The sequence below is a fragment of the Diabrotica virgifera genome, chromosome 9 (assembly GCF_917563875.1).
Source record: "Diabrotica virgifera virgifera chromosome 9, PGI_DIABVI_V3a".
NCBI lineage: Eukaryota > Metazoa > Arthropoda > Insecta > Coleoptera > Chrysomelidae > Diabrotica > Diabrotica virgifera.
Genome location: NC_065451.1, coordinates 3,411,556 through 3,437,553, shown reverse-complemented (window position 1 = coordinate 3,437,553; position 25,998 = coordinate 3,411,556). Strand labels below are relative to the sequence as shown.

Here is a 25,998-nt window from a genome sequence, read left to right as displayed (position 1 = left end):
TAGACATCAAAGGTAGAATTTCTGGTGGAGTAGTCATGATTAAATCTTGCTGAAAAGACATGTTGTTGTTAACGAGTTAAGCAAACAGTTTCTGAAATATATAAAGAGGGAAGTGTTAAAACTCCGTGATCTTTCAAGTAGCTTCTGCAGTGTTTCTTCTTCCTGGGGCCAAACAGATACCGTATTGTTCATTTTTATAATTTAAAGATAACATCGTATTGGCAGCTGTAGTAGAATCCCAAAAAGGAAGACCATATCGAAGATGTGACTCGAACAAAGACAAATATGTTATTTTTGAAGATGCTAAATTGATTTCCTTTGAAACCAGGATGAAAAAATACCAGAAAATTTTACAGAATCAACCGTATTGATTTGGCTCTTATTAAGAAGCAAAGGTAGAAGAGATCCTTTATATATAGGATATTTTATCCAAGTTGAAAGAAGGTAACTTAAAGTCGGACTAGGTTTTTATTTTAAGTAGATCAGAAGTTACAGTTGCATGAAGAGTTGCAAGATTAGAGTTGCTCCAAGTGATACTGGTATAATCAGCAGAAAGAACAATGTTTCCATCGATTTTTAAATTAGTGATGTTATTAATAAAGATAAGGAAAAATAGAGGACCCAATACTGAACCTTGTGGTACCCCACATACAACATTTTTGAGACTAGCGTCCGTATCATTTGCTCTAACCAGTTGTTTCCTATTATCTAAGTAAGATTGAAACTAATTCAGAGAAATGCTATCGAATTGTATCTCTTGTTGTATTTTCGAGATTTCGTACACTCCGGATCTGCTCACTTTCCTATCTACCTAGAAAATGTCTACAAAACGAGATTTCTGAAGTTGTTAATTAAGCGAAGAAGAGAGGAAGAAAGCAGAAGTTTCAAATGTAAATGTCGAGACCTGTAGAGCTCCAGGTAAACGACAGCACGTCCAGCATCTCAACACTCTCAGAAATGTCTTATGAATATTCCTGTGTTTTTTTCTGGGAGATAATAAGACCACTAGAGACGTTGCGAAGTCGCACTTATGATGTTTTGCGTGGAATTTCAAAAATAGGGCTAATTTCTAGAGTAAAACAATTTCTCAAATCAAACTAAAAACGAATACTTAATTATTAAAGCAGAGTATAAAAAATTATTAAAAGTAAAAAAAACTGAATTTCAACAAAATATTATTGGTAATATTTCTAACTCTACTGATTCAAAAACTTTTTGGTTTCATATTAAAAGAGCTCGAAATATTTCAAATAGTTACATATCTTTACCTGCTGCAACATGGGAAACATTCTACTCTGAAATTATGGGAGCCGGGATAGTGGACACAACCCTCTATTTCGATGCGAGGAATCCGTATTTTGATAATCCTATTACCACCAATGAAATTTACTTAGCTTTAAATTCCTGTCAAAACAACAAAGCTCCAGGATCTGATAATATTCCCTATGAGTTTTACAAATACTTACCAAATAACTGGATCTTATACCTTAACTCATTTTTCAATACTATCTTCAACACTTCCACTTTTCCTAATAGTTGGTCGAAAATTACTCTAAAAATGCTCCACAAAAAAGGTCCCTCTAACGATCCTTCCAATTACAGGGGAATTGCTTTAGTAAACTGCATTACTAAAGTATTCATGCAAATTGTTTTGAACCGTTTAGTCAATTGGGTAGAATCGTTTAATATACTTCCCGAATCCCAATCTGGTTTTCGTAAAGAACGTGGTTGTTACGATAATGTCTATACTCTTACATCCATCATTCAATTTCGTCTCCGATTTAAAAAGCGCAAGCTATTTGTATTGTTTGTTGACTTTAAGCGGGCTTTTGATTGCATTAACCACGCGTTGCTCTGGTCTAAACTTTTTGCTTTAGGTATTAGCTCTAAAATTGTACTTCTACTTAAATCTTTCTATTCTAATGCTACCTTTAGGGTTAATGCTGACGAGCAATATACTAAATCGTTTAACATTTGTGAGGGCGTGTTACAGGGAGAAGTCCTCAGTCCCTTGTTATTTGCGTTATTTCTTGCAGACATCGAAGATTTTTTTAAAAGCCGCGGAGCAGAAGGCATCAATGTTAATAACGTAAATGAAATTCTTATGCTTTTATACGCTGACGATTTGGTAATATTAGGTCACTCGGAGATCGATATATCAAAAAAATTAAAAATGTTGGAGGATTACTGCAAACAAAACAAACTTACTGTCAATACTGCTAAAACTAAAATTATGTGTTTCTCTAGGGGTCCTTATAACTTAAAAAATAATATTAAATTCACTTTCAATCAATATCCCATTCTATTAACTAACACCTATAATTACCTTGGAGTGACTTTTGCCTCTTCGTCTCTATTCCGTGAAATGGCAGATGTGAGTAATGCGAAAGCTAAACAAGCAACTGGAGCACTTATACCTGTTCTAGCTAAACTTAAAATTGACTGCATGCAAACGAGGCTACAACTTTTTGATGCATTAGTAACAAGTACAATCTCCAATTGTATTTCTGTATGGGCACTCCGTTATGTAGATGTTCTCGAACAAGTTCAAGTACAATTCCTAAAACGAATTCTTATGCTTCCCATATCCACACCCGGTTACATAGTCAGAGTAGAATGCGGCAGAGTCAAACTCTTGTATAATATATTCAAGTGGACACTAAACTGGTTAAAGAAAATTTATATGATGGACGATTCCCGTTACCCCAAAATGTGCTTTTTTCGTCAACTACAACTGATGGAGACCGATAGCAGGTATAACTGGGCAGCGCAGGTAAAATCACTTTTTACTTTTATTGATGCTGAACCTATTTGGAATAATCTCTCCCTTCATTCCCTACAACTGAATAGAAAAGCCTTGTTAATCAAATTTAAAAATAAGCTCTCAGAATTAGATATTTCTCTTTGTCAGCAATCCAATTTTCTCCCCTTATATAAACACCTAGCTCTTTCCGAATTAAGTCAAAAATACTTATGCCTAAAAATGCCCATCCAGATTACAAGAACTATTGCACAGCTTCGATTATGTAATTCATTCTGCTTAACGTTCACTTATAAGGATTCTACATATAAAATTAATCCTAATGAAATCTGTACTATTTGTAACAATAAGGAGTTAGAAACAATTGAACATATACTTTTTGATTGTCCAATATATTCTTGTATGAAACAATCATCCATTAATTATATAGCCGATATTGATACTGTAACTCATACCTTAAATAACATTACAGTATATTCAGCTAAAATAATAGCTAGCTATATCTGGAATGTTCTAAAACTTAGGTCTTTCATCATAAATGAATAGTTAAATACGTAAATTATACTTTGTATCTTTAATTAATTCTTATATAACTCGTTGTTTTTTTTTTTTTTTTATTTATTTCTTTCTTTTGTTTATCCCTAAAATAAACATATTGTGTGTTTCTTGGGATGAGAAAAAGGAACGAAATATTTGTTCTCACCCTTTCCATAAAATTGTAAAATTTTAAAAGGAAATAAATGTATCTATCTATCTATCTATCTATCTATCTAAAAGTGGTGAAAAGGTATGCAAACGCATTAACAGGATTTTTCGCATTGTTAAAAAGAATCTCTATCAAAAAACTATGTATACCCCAGGAAAAGCATTTATTTTAAAAATCGAAAAATTCCTGGCCACTATTTTTTGAATGGGGGGAAGTCAATAGAAAAAGCGGTGTGAGTATCGAAATTCTTGCTGCGTGATGGTTTTTTATTAACATTTAAGCAAAAAAAGTGACTTTTCGCTCATTTCAATATTTTGAAAAAGCTACACATTGTAGATGAAAACGTTCAACAGGTGATTTTTAAATTAAAAAATGTTTATAAACAAAAATGAAATTTGCAAACTAAACTCGACAGTAAGCATATTTTTCTATTGTTTATAATTATTAAAATAAACAATAAAAATATTTAAAACACATTTTACAATGCGTGTTGTTATATAGTTACTATATATGCAAAAAAATGAATGTGTATGTATTTTGTACGCACATAAAAAGTTATATTTCTATTATATGATTTCAACGAAATAAAATACATATGTTAACAGTTTATTTGTGTTTTATTTAAATATTAAACTAATTTTAATACTTACTACTTTCCAAAAAATTTTTGGTCACTCGTGGACACTTTTGGTCTTGCAGTTTCGCCCATGTAGAAATTGTTGCATTCATAGGGTATTTTATAGATGCAGTTTTTGCATCTTTCTTAAGTATTGTTAGGTTTGGTTTTGGACAGGATAGATCTCAGAGTTTTGGTTGTTTTGCATGTTGTGATGTGGTTAAATAATACTTGATTTCAGTTTTTCTGATAAGATAATCTTAAGACTTTATATTTGATTATTAAATGTAGGTATATTGGTATATTGATGTCGAATATACATTATAATTAGCATTATCAAGTAATTTTCAAAAACATAGCAAAGAAACAATAATTAATAGATATCTCCACGAAAGAAAAACCCCTTTATATCGGTTTAACCTACCATTTTCCTGCGAATAACGTGTCCCATGACGTTCTAAAACCGTCTCCCTATAACTCATTTAATTTAAGGCCAGCAGTGGCATAACCTCATGTCTTCTTCTTCTTTTTCAGATTTCACGAGTGTCAACAGTTTTCCGGAGGAAATGAAATATTCGACGCAACCGCCTCCGGCAGCTGCATTCTACAACATGACGCCGCCGCCTCCACCCGCCTCACGCCCGCCGCCCACTTACGACGTTCAGAACGGCACGCTGCCCCAGAACGGCGGTGCCATCATATCGGAGAACTATTACGCCGCCACGGATATCATCAAGGTAGGTGTCGATTGCTTTTTTCACGAAATGCACATACCGTGTACCTATTGATTTTGTTGTTGATAGAAGAATGCCACTGAACGGTGGCAATATGCTAGGAAAACACTATCTTAATATCTCTTCAAGTAAAAAATAACACATAAGATAAAAACTTACAGCATATAAAGAAAATAACCTAATCCCCAATTTTTTTAATTCACTTTCTCCATGTTCTCCCACAATAAAAAAATTACCATATACGGTGATGAGCGCGCTAATCACCGGCAAAATAACGCAAAGGATGGAAAACATTAAGTTGTGAGATAAAAAGAGATAAAACTAGTAGAGGTAGTAAATATAGCGATATAAATATAAACCTATAAATTTACATTACATTGATTGGTTCCCACCTTTAGACGTATCAAAGGAGTATGCCAACTAAAACTGTCACCAAAGAATATATAATATACGCTCCTAGAAGAAGAGTTTGAATGGAACGGATGGTCACGTTTATTGTCACTGTCACAGTGGTAGTTATCGGCACAGGCGCAATCGTATATCGGCAGTCTAATAGCAACACGTGCCTGAGAGTTTTGGCAACATTGGTCTGCATAAGCCAGACTTTTCTTTCTTTCCGGGAATAAAGTGGAGAATTAATCTAAGAATACTGTAAGGAGCTGACCTCTGCTAACAGATTAAAGAACAATTACACAAAGAAGTATAGAAAGTAACAGATGAAGACAAATTAACTCTACATAAAAATGGAGAGAGTTAGAGAAGATCCTGAGGAACATCATACAACAAAACTGGAGGGCGGTACATGTCCTAAAGCAAAATGGGTAACACAAAAAATAAAGGCATGAATACCGGAAAGGAGGAAATACAAAAACAAACGAGCAACAATACAAAAACGTAAATAAATCAATCAAGCAAAAAATAAAGAAGCGAAAAAATTGTGGCTATAGTCGGTTCGCTACACTCAGACACAACTGGCTGGTGATTTTAGTGGGTAATTTTTTTGTGTTTGGTCAATTTTGCCAAAATTGTCAAAATTACTAAATATTTACTAATTGTTGTTCTGAAGCTATTTCCTTGTGGCATTTTTATAATAAACTATTTTTAATGGGAAATAAGCCACAATTTTACCAAAAAAATGATTTTATTAACGTTTCGAAGCCCAAATCGGGTTTCGTTGTCAAAATACAAAATACTACTAAAATAAACAAAAACGTTGTTGCTAAGTAAAAAATTCTTCTAATAATTTATTTAATCTGACTCATTTATATTGGCAATTCGGACGTATGTATGTAAAGAAAAACTATTGTTTATTTTTCTTTAATAGCTTTTCTTTTAATATTTATTTATATTCTCATTTTGTTACGCCACTGTCAAAACATTAAGTTCTTCTTTTTATTTTTATGTTGACTTATGACTTATGACGTGTGAGGTGTTTTGACAGTGACAATTAATTAATTTCGATGATTGAAATATTTGTTACCTGCTGAGCATTATAAACTAAAATCTAGAATATAAGCTTTAAATGTTGTTTCTTTTTCTTACAGGTAACATTTTTGTAAATCGTTAATATTGTACATAAAATAATAAAGTTCCTTTTTCTTACAGAGAGAAACACAATTGAGTTTTTTATTCACCAAAAGTTTGATGGTTAAAAACATTATTACAAAACAACATTTTTGCTGATAGAAATATAATAATTTTCCATTATAAAATGGCAAAACTGAGATTTGAATTTACCGTTAAATCATTGCAGACTGATACAAAAACAAATATCATCACGATCACCTCAATTGAGACTGAGGAAAATGAAATTTTTTCAATACCTAATGATATGCAAAATATTTCCTATCATGAAAAAATCCAGACGACAGCAGCTTTTCAGAAAGTAAAACGGGTTCTAACAAAACGGGGCACTACAAGAAAAGTTTGGATCGCAGATGAAGATATTTTGAAAGTTTATAGGGACGAATATGGGAATATACAATTCAATGATTTTCTCTTAGAACAACAAAACATTCAAGGGAGAGAATCTTTAACATCCACACCTGGTATCTCACTAGATACGTTAGAACAGATCTTAGAGAGAGTATCAAAGTCAAATGAAACACAATGTATTGAATCCTTTAATAAAAAAAAAGTATCAGAACAATTTGTGATAGAAAAATTTACAGGAAAAAATGTGAATGTTTTACAATGGATGGAAACATTTGAAAATGAGTGCACAAGATTGCAAATAGATCAAAATACTGAAAAAATTGAAATTCTAAGACTATTTTTAGAAGGATCATGTGTGGATTGGTACAGGTCAATGCTTATAAAATATTTAATAAATTCTGATTGGGATGAATGGAAAAACAAATTTTGTGATACCTATGCAGACAAAGGGTGGACTCCAGTGAGGTATGCGTTTGAGTTCAAATACATGAATGGTTCTTTATTAGAATATGCTCTTAAAAAGGAAAGACTCTTACTACAAATAAACAAGTCATTGAATAAAAAAATTATGATTGATTTGATAGCTATTGGACTCCCAAATTATATTGCTGATAGAATTGATAGAGACACTTTGAAAGAAACGGAAGATCTCTTCAATGAAATTAGAGGTCTAGAACACTTAATAAAAATGAAGACTTCAGAAAAAAAAGAAATACCATACTTTAAGAAAAAACAAGCCTGCAAAATTTGTGAAAAAGAAGGAAAAGGTTTACGTTATCATCTGGAATCAAGTTGCTGGTACAGAAGCAAAAGTGAAGTCCCGAAAAATCAAGAGGTAAGAACTGTCAACAACCATAAACTAGAATTAGAATTAAACGAAACAAATCCAAAAAACTGTTAATTCCACCACTAATTAGAATCAAGTTACTATTAAATGACACTTTAGAGATCTATGGAGTATGTGACTCAGGATCAAGTATATCATTGATTAATGCAAACTTATTACAGATAAAGGCACATAATAGAGGTGACCTTCAAATAGTAAACTTGAGGACAATTAATGGTGTGAAAAAAACAAATGGTATAGTAACACTTAAGATAAAAATCTATGACATTGAAAAAAAAATGGATGTATTTATTGTAGATGATGAAAATTTCAATTATGATTTTTTAATTGGGTTAGATTGTATTAAAAGTTTTAGATTAATTCAAAATGAGGATCTAAGGATCACACAATGCAACAGCTCTAAAGAAATTGAAAATGTGTCAACTATTGATAAAGAAAGCATTCCTGAGTTTCCAGGTAACATGTATTTAAATGCATCTAAAGAAAAGATTAATGATATATTCAAATATGAAATAAATTTTAATGAGAGTATAAATACTGACAATTTTGAAATAGAAATTAATCATTTAGATTTAAATCAGCAATCAGAAATTGAACTATTGATTAATAAATATAAATCAGCATTTGCTAAAGACAAATATGATGTAGGTACTATAAGAGAGTATGAAGCTCATATTGACTTAGTTGTAGATAAATACTGCTCCAAACGTCCATATAGATGTACCATTGAAGATAGAAAAGAGATAGAAAGTCAGATAGCAGAACTTTTGAAGAATAATTTAATTGAAGAGTCATATAGTCCATTTGCGGCTCCAGTGACACTTGCATTCAAAAAAGGAGAGGACAGAAAGACCAGACTCTGCATAGATTTTAGGGAACTAAATAAAATCATTGTTCCCCAATCGCAACCTTTTCCATTGATCGAGGACTTAATGGTAAAAACTAGCAATTGTAAGTACTTTTCTACTTTAGACATAAATTCAGCATTCTGGTCAATTCCAATGAGAGTACAAGATAAAGAAAAAACAGCATTTGTGACACAAGAAGGCCATTTCCAGTGGACTTGCCTCCCATTTGGTTTGAAAACGGCTCCAGCAATTTTTCAACGTATTTTAAGCAGCATTATAAGAAAATATAAACTTTCAGATTTCACAGTCAATTATATAGATGATATCCTAATTTTTTCAAAAACCTTTGACGAACATATATTACACTTGTCCAAGTTATTTGATGCAATATTAAATGAAGGTTTTAGACTAAAATTTTCGAAATGTACCTTTGCAGAAAAATCAGTAAAATACTTAGGACACATAATAGAAAATAATTCCATAAGACCTGTAAAAGACTACTTGATTGCTGTGAAAAATTTCCCTGTTCCACAAACTAGAAAGAATGTACGTCAATTTTTGGGAAAAATCAATTATTATCATAAGTTTGTCCAAGATATTGCAATCATTTTAGACCCGCTGCACAACTTATTGAGAAAAGATGTTGACTTTATTTGGTCTAAGGAATGTCAAGAATCTTTCGATAAAATAAAGTCATTACTTTGTTCGGAACCAATATTAAGTATTTTCAACCCTGATTTGCCAATTAATATATATACAGATGCCAGCATAAAAGGAGTAGGAGCTGTATTAAAACAAATTGATAAAAACGGATGTAGCAAGCCTGTAGCATATTTTTCCAAAAAATTAATGGAAGGTCAAAAGAAAAAGAAGGCAATATATTTAGAATGTCTAGCGATAAAGGAGGCTATAAAATATTGGCAGCATCTGCTCATTGGAAAAGAGTTTATAGTATATTCAGATCACAAACCTTTAGAAAATTTAAACATAAAAGCTAGAACAGATGAAGAATTGGGAGACTTGACATTTTACTTATCTCAATATAATTTTAAAGTAAAGTATAATCCAGGAAAATATAACCAGGAAGCAGACAGTTTAAGCAGAAATCCAGTTTTAGAATCTCAAGAAAATACAGATGAAGTATTAAAAGTAGTAAACTTGATTAATCTGGAAGATATAAAAATTGACCAACTCTCAAATATTGATCTACAAAATAATAAGACTAAATACAGTTTCAAGAATGATATTTATTATAAAAAGTCAAACAGAAAAGACAAAATTATTTTATCTGAAGATTTAAGTAAAACATTGATAAAAAGTGTACACAATACTTACTGTCATTTAGGAACAAACCAGATGTTAAATAAAATATCACCATTTTATACAGCCAACAATATGACTACTAACATTAAGAAAATATGTGAGAACTGTGATATCTGCATTAAAAATAAATCAAGAAGGAAACCTGACTATGGTTTAATGTCACAATTAGGACCAGCGACATATCCATTTGAAATTGTCTCGATTGACACCATTGGTGGTTTTGGAGGATCTCGTTCAACAAAAAAATATCTTCATCTCCTAGCAGACCATTTCTCAAGATATGCCTATTGTTTGACATCAAAAACACAAAACTCTGATGACTTCATAAAGTTAATTAAAAAGGTAACAGAAGATCACAAAATTAAAACTGTGATGACTGATCAATATCCTGGCATCAACTCAAAAGAATTCAAAGATTTCCTAAAGGTCAATAACATAAAAATGATATTTACTGCCGTTGATGCACCATTTTCAAATGGTATCAATGAAAGGTTAAACCAAACATTGGTTAATAAAATCAGATGCAAAATAAATGAAGGTGACAGGAAAACAGCATGGACAACAATTGCTCAAAAATGTATAGAAAAATATAATGAAACTGAACATACCATCACAAAATTTTCACCAAAATATTTAGTAGAAGGAGAAAGTGTAAGCATCCTACCAAATGAACTAAAACCTAAAGTCACAGATGAAGATCTCGAAGTAGATAGAACAGTTGCCTTGAAAAATACAAAAAAATCACATGATTATAATAAAAAGCAGTTCGATCGACATAGGAAGGAAATTGATTTGAACATTGGGGATTTAGTATATGTGGAGAACGGTAACCGTCTAAATAGAAAAAAGTTAGACGAATTAAGGATTGGACCATACAAAATACTAAAGAAGATTTCCAATTCAATTTACGAAGTTGATACTGGGCATAGGAAAACAGAATCAAACCTCTTCCATATAACTAAACTTACTCCAGTATTAAAAGAAAATATTTAGTGAAAGTTCAATTTTTGTTTTGAAACTTCTCCAAGGGGGGGAGATGTAAAGAAAAACTATTGTTTATTTTTCTTTAATAGCTTTTCTTTTAATATTTATTTATATTCTCATTTTGTTACGCCACTGTCAAAACATTAAGTTCTTCTTTTTATTTTTATGTTGACTTATGACTTATGACGTGTGAGGTGTTTTGACAGTGACAATTAATTAATTTCGATGATTGAAATATTTGTTACCTGCTGAGCATTATAAACTAAAATCTAGAATATAAGCTTTAAATGTTGTTTCTTTTTCTTACAGGTAACATTTTTGTAAATCGTTAATATTGTACATAAAATAATAAAGTTCCTTTTTCTTACAGAGAGAAACACAATTGAGTTTTTTATTCACCAAAAGTTTGATGGTTAAAAACATTATTACATGTATATTATACATTTTAAAGTAGAAGACTTTAAAATGATATCGCCAATATTTATGAGTTGCGTTCCTGGGACGACTTTACTAAAAGATAGTTCATTCGATTACATGAAATCAATCCCAACTCAAGAATATCCGTCACAAAAAAAATCATAGCATGTGATCTGTCTTTAAAAAGACAACCAAATGCAACGATGACAGTAAAATTCTCGCGTTAGAGATATATTATAATTTAAGCATATTAAAGTCAGAATTTGGTATTAGTTTTTTGAAAGTAAATTAAATGTAAGACTTACTTACGATGTCCGGATAGTATCACGAGGTTTTTTCCTGGTTTTCCCTCGTGATTTACTATGGAATCTCTAACGCGAGAATTGTACTGTCACCATTGCATGTGATTGTCTTTTTAAAGATAGATCACATGCTATGATTTTTTTGTGACGGATATTCTTGAGTTGGGATTGATTTCATGTAATCGAATGAACTATCTTTTAGTAAAGCAGTCCCAGGAACGCAACTCATAAATATTGGCGATATCATTTTAAAGTCTTCTACTTTAAAATGTATAATATACGTCTGAATTGCCAATATAAATGAGTCAGATTAAATAAATTATTAGAAGAATTTTTTTACTTAGCAACAACATTTTTGTTTATTTTAGTAGTATTTTGTATTTTGACAACGAAGCCCAATTTGGGCTTCGAAACGTTAATAAAATCATTTTTTTGTTAAATTTCTGGTTTATTTCCCATTAAAAATAGTTTTTTTACTAATTATTAACTATTTAGTAATTATTTTTTTGCAAATTTTACCAAATTGGCAAAATTACTTACTAAAATCACTAGCCAGTTGTGTCTGAGTTTAGCTAACCGACTATATCAGAAAAATGTGCAGAGATAGAAAAATTATAAAAATAACCTGAGAGCTTCAAAATGTACAAGATAATTAAAGAAACAGCTGGCATATACAAAAAAGAGGTCTATTAACTCATGAAAAATTATTTTCAGAGTTAAAGCTTTGACAGGTCGATTTTTATTTTTAAATTATGATTTTTTGACGTATGTATATCCCATAATATTGACGTCATCTATTCGGGCGTAATGACGTCATCGATGATTTTTTTAAATGGGAATAGGGGTCGTCTAGTAGCTCATTTCAAAGGTTATTTAATTCTCTATTTAGTAATATAAACATTAACATCATTTTTGTACAGGTTTGGCAAAAAAAAAAAATTTATTTAATTTAATTGCACCAAAAACAAGAATATATGTAATTTATTTAACTCAACGATAGGTCTTTTAACGAGAGTGCAGGGGAAAAACAAAAGAGGAAGACCAAGAGTTATGTGGGTAAATGAAATCAGGAAAGAAGTCGAGAAGCAGGGATTGATATTGGAAAGTGCAAGAAACCTAACGCAATATCGGAAAGCATGCAGACTACAATTCTAAACTCAACTCCGCCAGCCTTACACCTAACAGTAGAAAGGCTTAGGACTAAGTAAGTAAGTAAGTAAGTATTTAGCTCAAATAAATGCATTTTACTGCTATCAGAAAAGAGAAAAAAATGTTTATTTCACAAATAAACATTGCTTTTCGCTTAAATTAAATGTTCAAACTGCTAAGAGGCAGGTGGGTGGCTGTTTGACATTTAATTTAAATGAAAAACAATGTTTATTTATGAAATAAATATTTTTTTCATATTTTCTGGTACCAGTAAAATGTATTTTAAGTTAAATAAATTACATACATTCTTCTTTTTGTGTCAATTAATTTAATTCAAAAATGACTTTTTGGCCACCTTGTATAAGTAATGATGTTCGTGTTTATTTTACTGAATAGAGAATTAAATCACCTTTTAAATGAGCTACCACACGACCCCTATTCTCATTTAAAAAATTATCGATGACGTCATCACTCCCAAATCGATGACGTCACTATTATGGGATATGCGTCAAAAAATCAAAATTTAAAAATAAAAATTGACCCGTCAGAGCTTTAACTCTGAAAATAATTAAGTCATGAGATAATAGACCGTTTCCACACTTTCTGAATGCACTGTATAAAACAGCTATATGAAGGGGGCGAAAGAATTGAAGCAATATATCTAACCAAGAGATAGAAATGGACCTACAATTACCAAAGGTAAAATTGAAATAGCATTGAAAAAGAACTAATAATAATAATGTTTCGTATTAGTGTTTCTGAATGAACCATGTTTTTTATTCATCCCTAGCACTCACTCTTAAAATGAATCCTGGTGCTAATAGATACTAATTAAAAAGTTACAGAAATAAATTTAACACGAACACATTAACAAATATAACCCCAACGGCTAAAAGATGAAAAAACGCTTTTCACAAAAAACCTTTTTTATATTCGCTTATTCTCGCTTGAATCGTCTAATATTTAAATATGAGTTAATAAAAAATTTAAATCAAACTTTTTACCCGGAGCTAATTAGTTTTTGCTGATGAAATTTCCATCTTGTTCTCTCTTCATTCTCTACATCGCGCATATCGATCGTTTTCAGTTTTTGGCATTTGGCATTATACTTCCCGGATCGTGAGAGAAGATGAAACAGTAATAACAAACGCCGCAAATTGTAATTTCGAATTTTATTTGATGTGTCTCCATTAATCAAATAAATGAGCGTTTTATAAAAGGGAAACTTAAACAAAGTGGATTAAAGAGACAGAGTACGAAAGAAGAGCGAGACGGCACTGTGGCCAGTGGCGTAACTACAATTCAGTAAACCCCGGGCGGAAGTAGGGAATAGTTGGTAATTGTGGGCGTCGGGTAATTATGCGCATCAATATTTAATACAATTGCAAAAACTATATTGCCGCGTCATCTATTAGCAACTGCCAGATCTATGCCACAGAAGCGAACGTTGAGTTTTTGGTAACTAAATTTCCATCTTGTTCTCTTTATTCTTCATATCGCTGGTATCGATCGTTTTCAGTTTTTGGCATTTATCATTATACTTCCTAGAACGAAGATGAAACAGTAATAACAAACTCCGCAAATTTTAATTTCGAATTTTATTTGATGTGTCTCCATTAATCAAATAAATGAGCGTTTTATAAAAGGGAAACTTAAACAAAGTGGATTAAAGAGACAGAGTACGGAAGAAGAGCGAGACGGCACTGTGGCCAGTGGCGTAACTACAATTCAGGAGACCCCGGGCGGAAGTAGGGGCGAGTCGGATAATTATGCGCGTCGGGTAATTATGCGCATTAGTATTTAATAAAATTGCAAAAACTATATTGTCGCGTCATATATTAGCAACTGTCAGGTCTATCCCACACAAACAAACGTCGGGCTTTTGCTGATGAAATTTCCATATTGTTCTCTCTTGATTCTGTACAGTTTTTGGCATTTGGCATTATACTTCCAGGCGAGAAGATGAAACAGTAATAACAAACGCCGCAAATTGTAATTTCGGATTTTATTTGATGTGTCTCCATTAATCAAATAAATGAGCATTTTATAAAAGGGAAACTTAAACAATGTGGATTAAAGAGACAGTGTACGAAAGAAGAGCGAGACAGCACTGTGGCCAGTGGCGTAACTACAATTCAGTAAACCCCGGGCGGAAGTAGGGAATAGTTGGTAATTGTGGGCGTCGGGTAATTATGCGCATCAATATTTAATACAATTGCAAAAACTATATTGCCGCGTCATCTATTAGCAACTGCCAGATCTATGCCACAGAAGCGAACGTTGAGTTTTTGCTAATTAAATTTCCATCTTGTTCTCTTTATTCTCCATATCGCTGGTATCGATCGTTTTCAGTTTTTGGCATTTATCATTATACTTCCTAGAACGAAGATGAAACAGTAATAACAAACTCCGCAAATTGTAATTTCGAATTTTATTTGATGTGTCTCCATTAATCAAATAAATGAGCGTTTTATAAAAGGTAAACTTAAACAAAGTGGATTAAAGAGACAGAGTACGGAAGAAGAGCGAGACGGCACTGTGGCCAGTGGCGTAACTACAATTCAGGAGACCCCGGGCGGAAGTAGGGGCGAGTCGGATAATTATGCGCGTCGGGTAATTATGCGCATTAGTATTTAATAAAATTGCAAAAACTATATTGTCGCGTCATCTATTAGCAACTGTCAGGTCAATCCCACACAAACAAACGTCGGGTTTTTGCTGATGAAATTTCCATATTGTTCTCTCTTCATTCTGTACAGTTTTTGGCATTTGGCATTATACTTTCAGGCGAGAAGATGAAACAGTAATAACAAACGCCGCAAATTGTAATTTCGAATTTTATTTGATGTGTCTCCATTAATCAAATAAATGAGCGTTTTATAAAAGGGAAACTTAAACAAAGTGGATTAAAGAGACAGAGTACGGGAGAAGAGCGAGACGGCACTGTGGCCAGTGGCGTAACTACAAATCAGTAAACCCCGGGCGGAAGTAGGGAATAGTTGGTAATTGTGGGCGTCGGGTAATTATGCGCAGAAATATTTAATACAATTGCAAAAACTATATTGCCGCGTCACCTATTAGCAACTGCCAGATCTATGCCACAGAAGCGAACGTTGAGTTTTTGCTAATTAAATTTCCATCTTGTTCTCTTTATTCTCCATATCGCTGGTACCGATCGTTTTCAGTTTTTGGCATTTATCATTATACTTCCTAGAACGAAGATGAAACAGTAATAACAAACTCCGCAAATTGTAATTTCGAATTTTATTTGATGTGTCTCCATTAATCAAATAAATGAGCGTTTTATAAAAGGGAAACTTAAACAAAGTGGATTAAAGAGACAGAGTACGAAAGAAGAGCGAGACGGCACTGTGGCCAGTGGCGTAACTACAATTCAGGAGACCCCGGGCGGAAGTAGGGAATAGTTGGTAATTGTGGGCGTCGGGTAATTATGCGCATCAATATTTAATACAATTGCAAAAACTATATTGCCGCGTCATCTATTAGCAACTGCCAGATCTATGCCACAGAAGCGAACGTTGAGTTTTTGCTAATTAAATTTCCATCTTGTTCTCTTTATTCTCCATATCACTGGTATCGATCGTTTTCAGTTTTTGGCATTTATCATTATACTTCCTAGAACGAAGATGAAACAGTAATAACAAACTCCGCAAATTGTAATTTCGAATTTTATTTGATGTGTCTCCATTAATCAAATAAATGAGCGTTTTATAAAAGGGAAACTTAAACAAAGTGGATTAAAGAGACAGAGTACGAAAGAAGAGCGAGACGGCACTGTGGCCAGTGGCGTAACTAAAATTCAGGAGTCCCGGGGCGGAAGTAGGGAAGAGTCTGCTAATTGTGCGCGTCGGGTAATTATGCGCATAAATATTTAATAAAATTGCAAAAACTATATTGTCGCGTCATCTATTAGCAACTGTTAGATCTATCCCACACAAACGAACGTCGGGTTTTTGCTGATGAAATTTCCATATTGTTCTCTCTTCATTCTCTACAGTTTTTGGCATTTGGCATTATACTTCCCGGAGAGAAGATGAAACAGTAATAACAAACGCCGCAAATTGTAATTTCGAATTTTATTTGATGTGTCTCCATTAATCAAATAAATGAGCGTTTTATAAAAGGGAAACTTAAACAAAGTGGATTAAAGAGACAGAGTACGGGAGAAGAGCGAGACGGCACTGTGGCCAGTGGCGTAACTACAATTCAGGAGACCGCGGGCGGAAGTAGGGGAGAGTCGGATAATTATGCGCGTCGGGTAATTATGCGCATTAGTATTTAATAAAATTGCAAAAACTATATTGTCGCGTCATCTATTAGCAACTGTCAGGTCTATCCCACACAAACAAACGTCGGGCTTTTGCTGATGAAATTTCCATATTGTTCTCTCTTCATTCTGTACAGTTTTTGGCATTTGGCATTATACTTCCAGGCGAGAAGATGAAACAGTAATAACAAACGCCGCAAATTGTAATTTCGAATTTTATTTGATGTGTCTCCATTAGGCCGATGCTACATTATGCGTTTTGACCGGATGCGCTGAAAACGCATCCGTTTCCAACGCAACCGGACCGATCTGTCACACTATGCGTTTTTACCGGATGCGGCAAAAACGCATCCGGTCAGAACGCATAATGTGGCATCGGCCTTAATCAAATAAATGAGCGTTTTATCAAAGAGAAACTGAAACAAGGTGGATTAAAGAGACAGAGTACGAAAGAAGAGCGAAACGGCACTGTGGCCAGTGGCGTAACTTCAATTCAGGAGTCCCGGGGCGGAAGTAGGGAAGAGTCTGCTAATTGTGCGCGTCGGGTAATCATGCGCATAAATATTTAATAAAATTGCAAAAACTATATTGTCGCGTCATCTATTAGCAACTGTTAGATCTATCCCACACAAACGAACGTCGGGTTTTTGCTGATGAAATTTCCATATTGTTCTCTCTTCATTCTCTACAGTTTTTGGCATTTGGCATTATACTTCCCGGAGAGAAGATGAAACAGTAATAACAAACGCCGCAAATTGTAATTTCGAATTTTATTTGATGTGTCTCCATTAATCAAATAAATGAGCGTTTTATAAAAGGGAAACTTAAACAAAGTGGATTAAAGAGACAGAGTACGAAAGAAGAGCGAGACAGCACTGTGGCCAGTCGCGTAACTACAATTCAGGAGACCCCGGGCGGATGTAGGGGAGAGTCGGATAATTGTGCGTGTCGGGTAATTGTGCGCATCAATGTTTCTAATGGGTGCGGCCCAAATGATCAACACGCCTAACTTCAAGCACAACTTTGATATATCCAAAAAGAATAGGTACCAAGTTGGATACGACCCTATCACGTTCACAGCAACTCGCATACATAATATTAAGAAAGGTAAATATATAGAATATTATAGAAATTGAATTAATGATGTATCAAAATAGCGCGTGAAGGTAGGCGTGTTGATGACAGTTGAGATTTTGGAGGCGACTTGTTTCTAATCTCCTATTTCATAAAATTGCAAAAGCTATAATATTATCGCGTCATCTATTAGCAACTTCCAGATCTGTCCCACACAAACGAACGTCGGGAGATACTTTATCGGTCGGCAATGCGCACTATTAGTCGACAAGATATAATAATACAAGAAATAATGATGCTGCAGTTCCACGTACATCAAGCAGCAACATTTTGGAAAATCAAAGTCCGCTTCTGCAACCATTCCAAACAAAAAAGGATTGCCGGAAAAAACGAAAATCTCAGATATTAACAGAAACAGAGAAAAACTTGAGATGGAAATTGAAAAAGTGTTTGATATGCCGTCAATAGGCTTATGCCTGTGTACAGTAGGTATAAGATAGTCCAGGAGGATATATTTGTGACTTTTGCGATGCTTAGATTTTTTTAATATAATTAGATAAGTATCTATAACTTGGTTTCTAATACTTTTACGTATATTAAATATTTTGTTTGCCCGTTTAATATTTATGTTTAACAAACTACAGTATTTTTTAAGGTCATTTTTAAGTGCTATTATTGCGCACAGTTATCCGACATATGCGCACAGTTATCCAACATATGCGCATCATTAGCCGAATAGCTCGGGTAATTGTGCGCGTTACACTCATTGGAAATTTCGCCTTTCGCTGTTCTACTGTTCAACCATTCGTTGAATTGGGTCTCTACCAATATACCTATCCCCTTGAAGTATATCTTCAAAAAAGTTGGAAACTGAAATGTTTCAAGTTTTTGCAATACCCTGAATTTTTCTATTTTTTTTTATTTCTATTCTTTGCATTATATTTTATAACTCTTGGTGTAGTTTGTCTAAACGTTCAAGCACAGATCTTTTAGTTTTATCTTCAAGCAATAGTCCGTCATCTTCGGCTGTTTCTCCAGGCCTTCTCTTTTATAACCGTCTCCTATTTTTTTCAAGGGAGATTCCCATTTCATCACATTTCTCCTAAACAAATGGGAGAGACTTCGTGACCAAATCATATCGTCTGTCTTCCAAAATGACTGTGAAACTTTTACAAAGTTTAAAGAGTATTATTACAAAGTTTTCAAATCTGAAACCGTCCATTTGTACATACCTCTGGGTACTGTTTGTTTCTTGCAAAGTGTACCTCCATAAATGAAGGAATCCAAGAACGTTGAGTAGGTACTGTGGAAGATACGTTCCAAGATACTGAGTAACGGTTAATTCTTTATACGCGGAAAAAATGTAGGTACAGTAGTACAATTTTTGTACTTAGGGCTAAGTGTAGTAGTTATACTGTATCTGAATAAGCTTTTTATTGGACTGCAGCGTGTATTACAATGCCTACTAATTTTTTATGTAAATAAATATAAAGTAAACATTCAAACTATTTTATGTTATGTACCAGATTGTAGTTTTATTCCCCCAAACCTTAGTTACGCTTCTGACTGTGGCACTGTCGAGCAATTTTGAGAATTGGAATTAAAAGTTCTCTTCTGGTATTATTTACTGAAATATGATGAATCCTTGGCGTTACATTTAATGATGTACCTTTCAGATGTTTATCATACATTTGTCAAAAGACTCTGGAAAGTTTATAATACCTTCGAAATTTATTTAATGTTGATGAAATGTTTCTCTTAAAGTCATAATTACAAGCAATAACGTGAATCTTAGAGCATTTTTGATTGACCTCAGATCGTGACAATGAATATACAGAGCGCGCAAAAAGTATAAAAACATAAAAATATCTATAACACCTCGTATGATATAGTATATAACAAAATATTCGAAAGGAATATTATTCTTGCTTCTTCTACATTGCTTTTAAAATTACCTCATAAAAAATAATCTAGAGGTGTCAAATCGGGGGATCTTGCTGGCCATTCGGTAGCTCCTCTTGTTCCAATCCAGCTATTTGGAAATGTATTGTCGAGAAACTAAAGAACGCCTCAAAGATAATGAGGAGGTACTCCATCTTCCTGAAACCAAATTGATTTTCGGTTGCAATGATTCTAGTTGCCTTATGAGGATCTTCAACTGTCGACAAAAAAATGTCAGGTTTTGTTTCCTCTGGAATTCTGGAATGCCAGGAGATAGGTATATTATCCGTATATCTCAGAAACAGTACATTTGGCTTATTCTTCTTCTTCTTCTTTATTTTAGCATGATCGATCATGCCATAAGTAGGCTACTGCCTGTTCATTGACATCAAGTCTTCCCGGACGATGAGGGCCAGCATTCTCGCCATTGTTTTGGTGGTCTACCCTGTGATCTTTTATCTACTGGGTTAGTTGATTTTGCGGTTTCAACGAGTATGCTGTCCTATATTCTCTTTATACAGGGTGATTGATTAGTAGGGTAAAGCTCAATAGCCCCGCTATAGTAATAGATAGCAATAAAAGTTAATAACAAAAATTTTAGCCACCTTTGAGCTTCACATTACAAAATTAGTTAGAATGTTACAGGGTGTTGGATAACACAGTGGCAGACCAAACTTATGTTTTTTTAAAGGGAACACCCTATATTTTACTTTAAATTCGAAATCCTGTTAACTTCTCCATCACAAAAATGTATAGATTTGTTATGTTCTACAGCGTATTTACAAAGTTTATCAAAAAAACAACATTTTATGGACTCATCAAATATACTTCTATAAATAACCTTTGTATGTACATTACATTCATTCGACAGCTCTAGGGGTATAAATCAGTATCAAACCTATTACAAACAATTCCTCATTAGTACCTCCGATTCTAAAGATAAAACAAACTGAAATGTTTCTTACGCTAATAAAAAAAGCATTACCCCATAAACAACGGTGCCGCTCGATTATTAACAATCGGGTAAGGATGGAGAATGGTTGCATCTCGGGACAACAAGTGAGATCCTGCAATTGTTTATAGTCGATGCCAGCTGAATTGTCATACTCGCTAGTTTGAAATATGAAATTTTAAGGGGGTAGGAGGAAAATCTTGGTCCAATGCTATTTAAATGCATTCATTTTTTTATCCTGAGAAAACTAATACATATTCTTGATAAATTTAAGCGCCGAATAAAAGATTACATTATTACCGAGAGCCGAAAGTCCCTCAGAATAAACAAAAAGTTTCTTTTGAATAAAATATTTGAAATAAAAAATCACACTAAATTTTCTCTTTTTTTCACCCATGTAACTTATTAAAATAAACATTATAAAAGTTTTCAGTGACTTTCGGCCCTCGGTAATAACGTAATCTTTCATTCTGCGTTTAAATTGTTCAAAAATACTTATTAGTGTTCTCAGCATTCGAAAAAAATTAATGCATTTAAATAGCATTGGACCAACATTTTGCGCCTGTCTCCTTAAGTGCATGTTTGCGTACAGTTTATTGCGTTTAATGGGTTTTTTATTAGTGTTTCCATTGTAGAATTATTTCACTATTTGAAACGAATTTATTTTAAAAGGATCGGTACGTATTTTCAGCTGCAATGTTATTCAAATGGGGATTCATTTTTTTCGAATCCTGAGAAACTAATAAATATTTTTGAAAAATTTAAACGCAGAATGAAAGATTACGTTATTAGCGAGGGCCGAAAGTCCCTGAGAACTTCTATAATGTTTATTTTAATTAGTTACAGGGGTGAAAATCTAAGAGAAAATGTAGTGTGATTTTTAATTTCAAATATCTCATTCGAAAGAAACTTCTTATATATTCTAAGGGACTTTCGGCCCTCGATAATAATTATGTCTTTCATTTTGTGTTTAAACTTTTTAAAAATATTTATTAGTTTTTTCAGGATTTTAAAAAAATGGACACCATGTCCTTGGAAATCGAACATTCGCTATCTTTGTCATACAACGCACTCAGTCGAATATAATGTTATGACAAGACTCAAGACAGTGACAAGTAGAGATGTGTCCGACCCGCTATTTTCATATTGCAGTTCATTCTGCTACTGCTTTTTAACGCTTTTACGATGATAATAAAATAAATCAAAGAGTTGTTTATTAAATAGTATTGATAGTGTATTTGAAAAATAATAATTGATTTAAGGCGTAAAATTAATAAAAAGTTATTTATTGTTTATATATTATTTATGGATAATCCAAGTCTTTCAAGTCATTAAAGTTCAAATAAAGGTATCATTTTATAAGAGTTTGTTCCGATAAGGTACGAGTTTACCTATAAAGTAAAGTGCCCATGGTGGCATAAAATGTAGTAAATGCTAATGCTTCAAGTACGTACTACATTTTTGAAGATTTCACTACACTTAAAAAGCATTTGCTTTTCTCTGTAGTGTTTGCTTCTATTTACCAGCCTACATAGAATAATGTACTACGCTTTTGAAGTATGTGCTAGTTTAGTAGTATTTTGCTTCAGTTTAAGTGAAGTTGGTGGGTGGACGTCTTCGGCGTAGGTATTTTTTTGTTACAATATGGCAGCATTTATGAATGTGTGTCATAGAAAAATTTACGCAGCATTTATGAATGTGTGTCATAGAAAAATTTACCAACTAAGAAGAAGATTCTTAATTTTTGGGGTCATTCTTTTATCAATAAAATTTAATAATTGTGAAGAAGATTAACAAATAACAGTTGTTCATTTTTATCCTCGCGTAACTCGTTTACTCGTAAACAGAGTAGGTCAAGGCGAAGGTGACTTAATGAAGATGATAAAAAAGAGAAAACTTGAATATCTGGGGCATATAATGAGAGGTAGCAGATACAGGATGCTGCAGTTAATACTCAATGGAAAGATCGACGGAAAAAGAGGAATTGGTCGAAAGAAATATTCATGGCTCCGAAACCTTCGTCAGTGGACTGGCTTATCAGCAGATCAATTGTTACATGCCGCACAAGATCGAGAACGATATCGGCAAATTGTTATGGAAGCTACCCACGCCTAAAAATTTGGGCACGGTACTTAAAGAAGAAGAAGTAACTCGTTTGTCGCTTCGGAATCTGAGTCACTCGTTTTTACTCATGTATAATTCTAATAATTAAATAATCCAACAAATAGTTTATTCCTTTAAACGAGAATAAAATTTAATGCGAAAATTCTTGGTTTACCGATAGATTTTATGAATCATATTTTCACTATAAATTTAAAATTAATTTGAAAAATACAATAGTAATTAATTTGATTTATGTAAAAAAGTACTTACTTCAATTGAGCTAACCGTCTATTTCTTCGCCTTTCAGTAACACATTTCTTGTAACAACGTCCCATATTTTAATTTGCGCAAATAAAGAAATAAATAAAGTCTTTATAAATTAATTGAGTAATACTACATTTATACAACGCAGTTCTTCACATGTTCAAACCTTTTCTAAGCTTTCCATAGTATAGTAGTAAATAACTTTACAACTTTTTTTCTTTTTCGACTATTTGTATAGTATATAAATAATGGTAACCACTGAATACATAATTAGTGAAAAAATAATCCTATCATTTATACAAGTAAAGGTTATCCAAGAACCAAGAACATTCAAAAACTGAACGAAACCGAAATAGCCATTTCTACCTTTCTATTGACAATGTCACTGTCAACCTAATGTTTACATCTGCAGTTTTCATACCAGTGAGAATTTTACTACACGTAATTTGCCGTGTAAAGACAGAAAAAGTAGGGATAGCCTTAAAATATTTGCGAATTATGTACCCATAGCCTTAAGTATTTGTTATTTATAATAGTTTGAATACCTACACAACGAATAGTTTAAGCGTACAATGAAACCTTTGTCTTAAAAAAGGAAGGAATTTTTTTTCTCTTTTTTCAGAATTCATATTTTTAGCAATAAAAACAAATTATACACAAACAATATCAAAACTCGATCAAAATAGTTCACAATTTACTTATTTATTTATTTATTATTTTATTTACCGTGTGGATACATCACAGTTTTTGTGTATAAATAAAGAGGACAATACATCGTAAGTAATAATAATTAATTTTTAGAAACAAAAATTCACTTGACAGATATATTCACTCGACTTCTTGGTTGCCACTAAAAAAATCGGACGGATTGCCATTGTAGGATCTGATCGAGCACTCCACTAGATGTTTGCTTTGCTTATACAGTAGACTCCCTATATAACGAGAACTGAAATGACGGACTAATTACCTCGTTATAAGCGGATCTCGTTATATCAGACAACAATAATATTGTACATACCACCATCACTGAAATGTTTTGATGCCTCTTACGTAGTTTATTAGGTGTCGATGGTCGACCTCAACAATGAAATTTGGCCATCGTAAATTATAAATTTCCTAAAATATTCAATATCGGTCGATAGATAAACAAGAAGGAAATAGTTTATTACCGGTGGTGCAATTTATTACAGCGCTGGTCTCAATAAGCACATAGATGTTGGGCATTCCTGTATACAGGCAGTTATGGTATTTATTTATGGCCATCACCACGCCAAAAACAGGTAAAGAAACATATTCTTCTATTTCATTTTTCCTCGTTATAACCAAATATGCCTCGTTATAGAGGTGTTATAGTTCAATAGAAATTTCATGGGACATCTATTGTACCTCGTTATAAGCGAAACCTCGTAATACCCGTGTTCGTTATAGAGAGAGTCTACTGTACCTTCTGTATTAAATTGGCAAACTCTTACACTGGGTCCCATTTCTTTTGTTAGTTGTCCCTTAGATAGTCCATTTATTAGTGGTGTCATCTTTAGTTACTTTGAAAAAAAACTGATTTCTTTTTGCCATGAGATCTTGGGAAAGATTGTCTGTCGCCTCTTGTGCTAGTTCATTTAGATTACCTAGGGTGCACGTGCAGTATTATCTTGCGGACGCGAACAAGCTTTACACTCTATGGTTCACAATAATAATGCTTAAAACACTCAAATAAGTATGTTTTTAAATTCCAACAAAAAAACAGTTAAAAAGCTCAAACAAACACAAGAAATGTCACATTTACTTCAACCATTTCGAAAAATATATCAATATATCGCGTAAAACGGTAAAAAAGTACCAAAACATTTAATCAATGCCTAACGGGCGATTAAACTAAATTTAATTACTATAATAACTGTACGATTAGGTAGTTGGTAACAGAAAGTACCGGCCCTAAAGACACATGGCAAAGGCTTCCGAAGAATTGACATATTTATCTAATAAAAACAGCCTTCTTAGAAAAATAAACAAAAAAACTGCCGGCGCATTTGAAAACAATAACTTCTGGGTAAAGTTGACTCCATTTATCTACCGTTCATCGGCAAATTCAAACAAATAATACCTTTAGTCCAGACAAATTAATATATTCTTTTACCACCAAAAATAAGATGTTTTAATCAAATAATGCTTCAAATATAATGTGCAGAATAATTTTGTCCTTATTTTTTTGTCGTTAAAAGTAGAAAAAAGTTTAATTTCTCCTGAATAATATGTATCGTCTAATAATTTTAACTGTACCTACTAAAATGCAAATGTTTACATTAAGTTTTAAAATGGCGGCTACTAGAATTTCTTAAACATTTATAGTAAAGATTATACCGCCACTTGTTTGGATGGACGATAGAAATATGGAGTCAACTATACCGTTGGACCTATAAACAAGGAATGTGTTTTTTTTTCAATTCAAAGTATATCCGCGTTTATATAACTGGCATCGGCTATAAACGGTTGTGCTCAGGACCCTAAATTGTTGTCCCGAGATGCAAGTATGGTTGTTTGACTTTATTTGGACAATTCGAACAGAGAGCCAAGCGCTGTCCTTACAATTCATTAGGCAACAAGATAAGATCTGGTCGTCTGACTTTTATTGGGTATTTGTAATGCATACAAATAGTGAAGATAGGTCCGTTTAAGGTGCATCCGTCGTGAATTTTAATGAATTTGTTGGAAACTCTAACAACAAAAGCTTTAAATGTATTGCTGTGTGTTACTTTA

The 25,998-nt window shown here is 32.9% G+C and overlaps 1 protein-coding gene across 1 annotated transcript in view; it reads left to right on the top strand.

Annotated features, from left to right (window-relative positions):
* Positions 1 to 25,998, top strand: part of LOC114326574 (discoidin domain-containing receptor 2-like) — a 675,178-nt gene that overhangs the window by 468,632 nt on the left and 180,548 nt on the right. The window contains exon 7 of the mRNA XM_050661786.1: positions 4,618 to 4,820. Coding sequence (XP_050517743.1) covers positions 4,618 to 4,820 — 203 coding nt within the window. The remainder of the gene's footprint in view (positions 1 to 4,617; positions 4,821 to 25,998) is intronic.